The sequence below is a fragment of the Protomyctophum bolini genome (assembly GCF_963924005.1).
Source record: "Protomyctophum bolini genome assembly, chromosome: 11".
Lineage (NCBI taxonomy): Eukaryota > Metazoa > Chordata > Actinopteri > Myctophiformes > Myctophidae > Protomyctophum > Protomyctophum bolini.
Window position 1 is genome coordinate 25,004,908 of NC_137872.1, and position 10,060 is coordinate 25,014,967.

Genomic DNA, 10,060 nt, shown 5'->3' on the forward strand with positions numbered 1-10,060 from the left:
TTTGGAAAATCGTGAAAATATTTATTTCAGAAAATTGGAGGATTTAGAAGATTTCTTTAAAATTTCGAGGTCTAAATGGGTTAACCAGGGGGAAGGCAGAAGGGTGCGCATCGATCCCCTTCCGAGGCCCATAATTGCTCCTGCAAGCCTGCGAACTCACAGCTTGTATGTGTCTGACTCATTAGCTCCAGCCCTGAGGTCACTTCCTCTAGGAGCTGAGCTCATACATGTGCAACCAGTGGTGGAAAGTAACTACCGGTAAGTACAGTGAGGTATTTGTACTTTACTTGAGTATTTCCAATTGTCAATACTTTTACTTCTACTACTGCTACATCTTCAGATGCTAATGGTCTTTTACTCCGCTACAATTAATTAAGTTGGTTACTTTGCAGGTATACAGTACATTGTTATATTATAAAACATACATTAACCACTTCAGCCCTATTTCACACATAGGCCATTTAAAAAATAGCAGATCTACTCGCTTTGCAACGCATTGTGAGCTTGTAGATTTTAAAATGTTATTACTTGTCTATAAATCTGTTTGTGGCTTTGGGCCCAATACATCTCAGACTCAGACTCTCAGAACCCTTAGGTCATCTGAGGCTGGCCTACTGATAGTTCACCCGATAGCTGGAACAAAACATGGTGAAGCAGCATTCCACCATTATGCACCACAAACCTGGAATAGCATTCCAGGTTACATTAGAAAATCCCCAACCATAGCCGTTTTTAAGTCAAATTAAAAAACTTATTTATTTAACATTGCATATCCCAATTAACTGTGTTTCTATTAAAGGTGTTGTAATGTAATGTAATTGTATCTATTATAATCTGTATTCATTTTAAAGTGCACTGTTGCACTCTGTATTTGTTTTTATTCTGTAAAGCACTTTGAATTGCCTTGAGTATGAAAGGTGCTATATAAATAAAATTGCCTTGCCTTGCCTAGATCTGCTATTTTCAAACATTTTAGTAGGCCTACTTTTACTTTTGGTACTTAAGTGTATTTTGACGCCAAAAACATTTGTACTTTACTACTTTTACTCAAGTAACATTTTGATCACAGCCCAGGCCTTTATCTTGTAACAGAGTGTTTTTTACATTGTGAATTTGTGGACTTCTTCCACCACTGTGTGCGCCGCGGCAGACCGGGTGGTGACCTCCGTGGCAACACCCATGGGCGTTCTGTAGCCGTGGGCTGAACCCAGCGGCAGACCGGGTGGTGACCTCCGTGGCAACACCCATGGGCGTTGTGTAGCCACGGGCTGAACCCAGCGGCAGACCGGGTGGTGACCTCCGTGGCAACACCCATGGGCGTTGTGTAGCCACGGGCTGAACCCAGCGGCAGACCGGGTGGTGACCTCCGTGGCAACACCCATGGGCGTTGTGTAGCCACGGGCTGAACCCAGCGGCAGACCGGGTGGTGACCTCCGTGGCAACACCCATGGGCGTTCTGTAGCCGTGGGCTGAACCCAGCGGCAGACCGGGTGGTGACCTCCGTGGCAACACCCATGGGCGTTCTGTAGCCGTGGGCTGAAGCCACTTCACTGGAAGTAACATGCATCAGGTTGACATGGACGGATGGAACATCACATCATACTCATTACTCACACACGCACTGCACATGAGAGTGAGATTCAAGTCACACAGTCAGGAAGCCGGCTTACACAGTCAAATCCTCAGTGATACTTTATCCACTTGTACCTCTGAGCGTGTATACATTTAATAAATAGAACCCTCGCGGGTCCATGCATGTGGCTTCATGTAGCCTATGTGTAGAATTGTACTTCTCAGAGTTAAATGAACCCATTTTGGGTGGGAACCTCTTTTGGTGTTAGCATTATGTTATGCTTTAGCTATTTTTGAAAAATCGAAGAACGGCTGACATACTGTAGAAACATAGCTTTTTCAGAAAACTGTCAGGATATAGAAGACACTTTTTTAATCTGATCTCAGGTCAGATTCACACTCATGGGTTTGACTGTGCAGGGGCTCTTTAAGTGGTAGAATCAGTGACATGGAAGGGAGAGACGGCCCTGCTGTCTGCTATTACATCATTTCTCTTTTGAGGGCCAAAATGGCTCCTTGACAAAGGCTCTTTATTACAAACAAACTACCCCAGCTGAAAGTTGTCTCTGAGAGGCACTGCTGTGGTTACTATGGGAAGTTTATCGTAATGCAGTGATTCGGGTCCTTGACATTTTTCATGTCAAGGACCCGCAATTTGATATGCATTAGACCACAGCCGAGCCACAACTTGATCTCTGGGACAGAATTATTTTATCGTTTGTTAAACATGATTTGGTCAGATATTTGGTCCATAATATGTACAGTACTGTAGGTAAAGATATAACAGTTAAACTCTATCAAAACGTACGCTGTAGTTGTATATAGTAACTTGTACAAGTTATAATAGTGAACATAAACTATCAACAGGGATGCACATAACTGGTGCGCACGTGTGCATGCGTGGTCAAAATAAATGTTGCGCGGCAGATCAAACAAAATGAAGTGCTCTTGCGTACTGCCACCAGTACCAACATTTACTAGCTCTGGTGTACTACAAATGTCACGTCCTTAAAGTAGTCTTAAAAATAAAACTACTGCTTAATCATTACAAGTGGCTCTTATTTTGAAGAGGAAGAGGAAGTCCATTTTGGTTGTAACCAGGCTGCCATAACAGTTGTTGAAAGTGAAAGTTGTTCATTGTTATGATGCGTTTGGAGCTATAGTCTAACCAAGTAAACAAGAACCCACAGAACAACACAAGCTTTAAGCCAAAGTTCATTTAAATACGATATGAAAACCATGCATCTGTGACCTAACCAATGTAGGCCTACATTAGGTGAGTAGTTCATTTTATTTGTCTGGTGCTGGCTAAGTAGAGTAGAGACGTCTGCCCGCTGTACGTACCAAGCAACATCTCCAAGTGATCCTCTGAGAAGCCCCTGGGACCTGCTTAAGGACCCCACGTTGACAACCCCTGACCTAATGGAACCTCTAGTTGCAGAGCAGCTCTATATAGTAATATATATAGAAATGGATGAGTACACACAGTTGGGTGTATATGTAGTGATGACTCAATTCAGATTATTTACGACTACTGGCGCCGATAAGAACCTGCGTCGCGCGAGAGGGCCTTCGCTTGACAAATAGGGACGTGGAGACAGTGGCGATTGTCACTCAGAGCTCGACAATGTGATGAGCTAGAACCTCCACAGAGGTGCGTTAAATAGAGCAGTGAATCATCTGCTGTGCCGGCGAAGGCCAGCTGTCCACTGCACCGTCCTCGCCTGCTAAACCAGAAGAGAGGCTGTGTGGGAGCAGGACAAGGGGAGAGGAGAGAGGCCAAGATGAAGGAACACAACAGCCAGATCACTTTGCTGCTCTGCATGTAATAGGGTTACCTCCTATGGAGTAACGTTACCTGCCTGCCTGCCATATGCTCCCTGCGTTCAGCGCTCCTCCATGCCAGGACAAAAAGGTCCAGTGTTGAGCAAGCTACTTTTACCACTCCTTAAACCCTATAGAGCAGTGGTTCCCAAACCTTTCAGGTCGTCAGGTCGAGACCCAAAAGGGAAATTAGATATTTGCCCAAACTAGTGAAAATAGCAGATCTACATGCAAGCTCAAAACACGTACACACACACACGCGCACGCACACACACACACACACACACACACACACACACACACACACCCTTGCATGCAGTATAGACAGGAGAGAGGTGTGAGAATCCGCCGCTCATCTGCCAGACTTCCAGTTGCTGCAGTTCTCTCATAATGGTGCCATAGCGTGTCCAGGGGAAGCTGAGTGGGTGGGGTGGTGAGTGGTGACTGATGCAGTGTGGATATGGGTCCATGAGACCAGGGAGGATGTTAAGGGAGCTATAGGTAAAGGAGGGGGCAGGGTTTCCCTTCACAAGTATGCAAATACAAACCCACAGATTCAACCAGTACTGTATATGTTTTGAATAATCTCTTCCTTCCCTTTATCACTTGACTGTCGCTGTCGCATGCAGACTCACAGTCTATACTGCATGCAAGGCATGAATTATTGTCATAAGCTCACGGCGTTCAGTCTTTTTAACAGGCTGTCCTAGACCTAGATAGGGCAGTGAGATGGGGAATTGGCTGAGTGAGAAATGGGTCAAGAAGAGAAAAAGGGAGAGTGGAAACTAACTGAACCACACTTTTCTTTCCTTTTCCCCCCCGCTGTACTGTATGTATGTCAGGAAATTAAACAGACAAATCATCTCAAACGTAGTACATATTATGGTTTTGTCTTTTGCACCTAAAATATGATGTCAACGTTCCTTTGTCTCGCCTATTGTTCCACAGCATGGTCTTGTTCTTCTTCAGAATATGCATGGCTGCACATCTTCCAACTGGGAAGTCTCAAGGATTGGTCAGGCTAGTCGTCATGTGACATGGACCCCGCCCAGGCAGGCAGGCAGAGAGCCTGAGATGCTGACACAGCACCCATGACCCACAACCCCCCCAATCCTCCATACATGTAAAACACACACACACACACACACACACACACACACACACACACACACACACACACAGGTAATAATGTCAATGCAGAAGTCGATTTGACACTTGACCATTTCCACTAGGATGGCAAAGATGCATGGAGTCTAATACAAGGTACTGCATAGTGGTCAGCATACACTGATGGCTCCCTAGAAACGGCTCCATTAGGGGTTGCAGCACAGGTCAACCACTCACTCTCCGCAAACGTTCTAATAATGCAATGTATGGTCCGTCGTACGGCAAAGAAACAGCTTTGTGGCAAAATGGCACAACTGATGTCTCGCACAGGAGCTGAATCTATTCAGGTCTAGTAGTAGAACAAGAAGTAACATTAGGTATGGATCAGGATCCAATTAAAACTGTGACTTCACTGCAGTGTTAAAACTAAATAGAAACTAAGACATGAAGACAAAATATTTGGGGCTCCATTTTCGTCACCGCTAAACCCCTTATCCCTAAACTTCTTTGCCTTTTTTTTACTATTTTGCAAAACATTTTTGAATAGTTAAAATGGCCAGTCTACAAGCTCACAACGTGTCTGTCAATGTAGATTGGCTAGTTGAACTATTCAAAAATGTTTTGAATAGTTCTAAAATGGAGCCCTAGACTATAGACTAATAGCAGGTCTACAAGCTCTTAATACAGGTGAGCTTGTAGAACGACTTTTTTCAGTATGTAACCATTACCAAGTGTGTACTAAAACTAAATCAAAATGTGATGTCAAAATTAACAGTGCTTCATTGCCCTACATATCCTCAGATTGTTTCAGTGGCATGAGAAGCATTGTCATAATGGTTTGCATACACAGAGAGAGAGAGAGAGAGAGAGAGAGAGAGAGAGAGAGAGGAGGGGGGGAGTTTGGTGTGGAAGCCCAAGGCGTATCTCCATTACAGTCAACATAGCTCATCGCTTGCCTCGACACCCTTAGTCAGTTTATTTACCGTCCTCCATGTGATGTGTTCTGCAGCCATTAAAACGGCGATGCAGTTCTCTTCCGTGCAGCAGGTATGAGATATAAGCTGCAGTTCTTTTGTTAAGTGAAAGACAGCTACAAGATGTAACGTGTCATGTCCCCTTGTTGTGCGAGTCGCGCTTCATTACGGTTGACCGTGACCATACTGTAATTCATCATTCACAGACAATTATCTGGCACGCACACTGATGCGGTGTGGAGAAATTGGAGTCCCAGCAAATCACGCACACACACTTTTGAGCCAGGTAGGCGGTAGTTTTATCCTGGACCTGTCCTGAAGGAACACTGCTTCCCTTCACTTCTGCTTCCTCCAACGATCCCACGCTCTCAGCAGAACGCCCGCCCACTCTCTCCTCCACCAAAATATGAATGGGGCGCAGCAGAGGACACAGGGTCTATAAATACAAGCGCTGTGACATGTCACATTACAACAAGCCACAGGTAGCAGCAAGCTGTCCATGGGGGGAGAACACAGACTTGGACAGTCATTTGTACCAGCAGCCATCAGGCTACACCACAAGCACCAAGCTTGACCCCTCCGAGTCCATATGAGAACTTAACTGTAAAACCTTCCCTCTGTTCTGTTCTATGGGATTCTCTGACTCCTGCCAATGTGTTATTTTTGCTGACTCTGGCTATGACTCAGGTGCACTTGTCCATGAACTACTAGGATGTACACAACAGATCCCTGGCAGGATAACTGATGAGAGACTTGCACAATGCAATGCATATATACATATATATTCACTGTTACATAATATTATCCAGACACTAAAGGTGGTTGCACACTGGACGCGTTTTTCGGAAAACCGACGGAGAAACGCTGCTAGAAATCCGAAAAACGCGCTCTGTGTGCAGGGAACTTTACTGTTGAAGCCTGCACTGTACATACTTTAGGCCCTATATTAATTATCATACTCACTGTATAGACTCATTAGACTGTACATATTCATTCTCATATACTGTTGATAGTCTGCACATAGTTTCCTATATACAGTACATACCATGCTATGTATTTAAAATGATTATAAAACAACCTACTCACATCATACATTGTAATTACCTGACAGAAACTCAAAGGGATAATCTAAATCTAAACATAATCTTAATGTGAGAGTGGTGCATAAGGCAGCTCCAGTAGCAGGACCTGTTCTTCCCCCTGCCTCTCCATCTTTCCCAGTACGACCGACCAACAACAGTCCTCAAGGTCACACACCTACAGTAGGGTGTCATTATACCTGTTTCCCCTGCCCCCCCAAAGCCAGTGCCTGATACCAACATGTAGCAATAATAAAGCATTAAGCCTCATTTATACTTGGTTGCATTACATTTGTGACATGTGGTGAGTTTGTAGATCTGCTATTTACTAAGCACAACAATGGCACGCAAACTAAGTATAAATGAGGCTTTAGATGGCTGTTTGACTTAGTGGCCACTGGGGTAAGTAACAAGGGGCAGTCTTCGGGTTGCACACAGGATACCCTGCTGGGTAGCTGGGATGTGAGCATGTGTTTGCTCATTATGGCACAGACTGTCACTACAGAACAGACAGAAGCACCTCGGCAGGTTCCTTCTGCCCACCCCGGAATGCCCATCTTGGCAAAGAGTCAGTGGAATGTGAATAATTAAAACTTTATGGAATAATACGAGCAGCAGATGCATCCACTTCATGTGGGCAGTGCATACAAATGAGGCGGTGCACATAATACTTGTGCGTGCACGGCACGCCCACACAGGTGCAGATATGCACACAAGTTTGCACATCAACAAACCTGGGAAATGCAGGCACCAACCACACGCACGCACGCAAACAAACACACACACACACACACACACACACACACACACACACACACACACACATCTACACACTCTCTAAATGATTCACACAGAAATGGCAAAAAAAAAGGAGCTGTCAGGCTCTGTATACTATAGCCTGTAGGTATAGGCCCACCACTGGTGGCAGCCAGGGAGAACGCCTTGCAGAGCCCTGTACTAACTGTGAGGGTGTCCCCCCTCCAGAGTGCATGACAAGCACAGAGCCTTGCCCTCACAATGACCCACACCTCCTCGTCCTAATCCCCCAATACGGACTGGAGAGCACCTTCTGGCCCTGCGCTGCATGACAAGCTGCTCTGCCTCCCTGGGAGCTGAACAGACAGGGTGGTGGTGGTGATGGGTGCATGGGGGATGTGATAAACACACTCTACAATCTTACAACATGTTACTATAAGAGAATGCTGCAAAGCATTGCGAGCTTGTAGATCGGCTATTTTCGACGACTGTTTGCCCAAAATTATGGCAAAGCTATAATTATTAGCCTGGCATGACCAGACCAATATCACTGCGTAGATAGAGTCTGGAATCTCTTCTGTGTGGAAGCTGCATTTCCAAGTGGCAGATTAAAAAAAATGCCTCTGGTGATAAACCTGCCCCATATTTGCATACTGGTTCCTGATTGGTCCCTCACTACTTCAGAGGGAGTGAAATCCAATCACAACTGAGCAGTGCCAGACCTGGTTTCTACATTCAAGGTAAAAGCTATTGGGTTCATGTTGTGGTTAGAAAGGTCAAACCCAAACATGTCAGTGAGGTGTGAAGTTAGAGACAACATCGTGATCGTGATGTGGGACATGTATGTTACAGTACAACACAGGGATAAATCATTTCAGAGATTTCAACTGAGGATATTTACTCTCTGAGAGAAGATGCATGGGAACCTCACCAACCTGAATTTTCTAGGCTATTAAATTCAATCTTCTCTAGTGTGTGTGTTTTGGGGGGGATTCCCCCAATATTTTAAATAGGCTATTTTACTAAATGAAAATATATTCAATAGCAACTGAAATGTGAAAACAAAGCAGGTATAATAGCTACAGCAGCAGATCCGGGAGTCGACCTTCACGTAGGCACAGATTTGCTAACATATACACCTATGAGGTGCTTCCCCTGGTCACAGTGGTCACGCTGACATTACTGCGTAATGAAAACATTGCGCCTTTTCCTCCTTGCATCGCAGCTACCCGAGTCGACACCGCATCAGTCTGCATCATATGCACCTTTGACAGGTCTGGTGACAGCCAGGAGGCGATTTTCAGCACCACCGTGGCCATTTATTATGAACTTTCCGTGAGAGCCGGCAAAGCATCGTTTCACTGCAGTCAGTGCAGACGGAGTGTGTATTATAATTATTTCTGTATTTCAAGTGGAGTGGTCACTGGTCAGGTTGTATCTCTAGGGGCTACTGTAGGTGTAGGGCAATGCGCCTACACACTGCCTATGCGGTATAATTACAATAGCCATTACGCAAAGGAGTGCTATAAATGCAATGCATTGTTAATATAGCCTGCTTTGTTCCGATTGTGTCATCCCCGCTTGCATTGCTCATGTCTATTCTGTATCTAAATAAGCATATTTGCATGTATTAAAAATGACATTTGCATCATGCATGGTAATGATTCTCCTCCCGAAGTGCAAGCAGCGCCGTGCTGCCTACAATACGCAGCAGGAGCGGTTTATTTTCCTTTCACTAAAATAATATAATATATCCAAATGGAAACGCATCATCACCTACCTTCCCACCGTTTGGTTGGCGAGCTGTCGCATTCGATTGAATTGCTTCTTCATCTTGTATCTTCTGCGTTAACACCTACAGGGGAAAAGATACCGCATTTCTTTAAAAATAACGGCCTTTGCTCCACAGAGGCACAACGAACGATCCGCTCTTTCACATTTTCCTTCCCTCATTGCAATCGGCAGCACGGTGTAAATGTTGGAAATTACATATTTTCAATGGATTTTTCTCCCTATCTGACTACATCTGTCCCACTCCCATGGTCTGCGCAGGGATGCTGGACCGCTATGGGCACTTGGGCAGAGCGCGACGGCACAGTGACAAGTATAGTCGCTATACGGCAATGCAGTGTGGGAAATGTAGTCAACAGAGCCAGTACAGTAGTAGGTCTACACAGTTCTACACTATACTCTACTGTAATAAATTCATTCGGGTTTTCGTGAAATAGGCCTATATTTTAGTAGGCCTGTGCCTAGATAACCTCGCCACAAAATGAAACACAATTACATGGAGCATTATAGCACATTTGTTTACTATTTACACAGAGCAAAAAAAACAAATTGATATTGAATAATGTAGTTCTATAGACGATTATGAACGAGCCTATAAGGATACACCTCCACCCAGTGGTCTCGCTGCGTCAATACATCTATACTGTTACTGTAGCTTACTAATCATGGCAGCTGTAGGCGAATATCTCATCTGTAGCTTAAAAAGAATGAGAATGTGCTGAAAAGTATGAAATATTGTGCTCCTTGTTCATGTAGCCAATTCAAGAACCCTTTCCCTCTCATAGTATCAAAAATATTTGTGTTGTTTTTTTATTTTTATCTTTTTAGCTTTAAAATACAATAAGTAGGCCTATTCCTTCCCATTGTTCTTAACTCTTCTTATTTTTCCCATATTTATTTAGGCCTAGTTATTTATTTATTTATTTATTTCACTATTTAGTTAATTAACTATTGAAC

The 10,060-nt window shown here is 44.2% G+C and overlaps 1 protein-coding gene across 1 annotated transcript in view; it reads right to left on the reverse strand.

Moving 5' to 3' along the window:
- arhgap44a (Rho GTPase activating protein 44a) overlaps positions 1-9,310 on the reverse strand; it is a 48,694-nt gene extending 39,384 nt beyond the window's left edge. The window contains exon 1 of the mRNA XM_080776585.1: positions 9,093-9,310. Coding sequence (XP_080632711.1) covers positions 9,093-9,145 — 53 coding nt within the window. The 5' untranslated portion in view covers positions 9,146-9,310. The remainder of the gene's footprint in view (positions 1-9,092) is intronic.
- Positions 9,311-10,060: the final 750 nt, after the last annotated feature.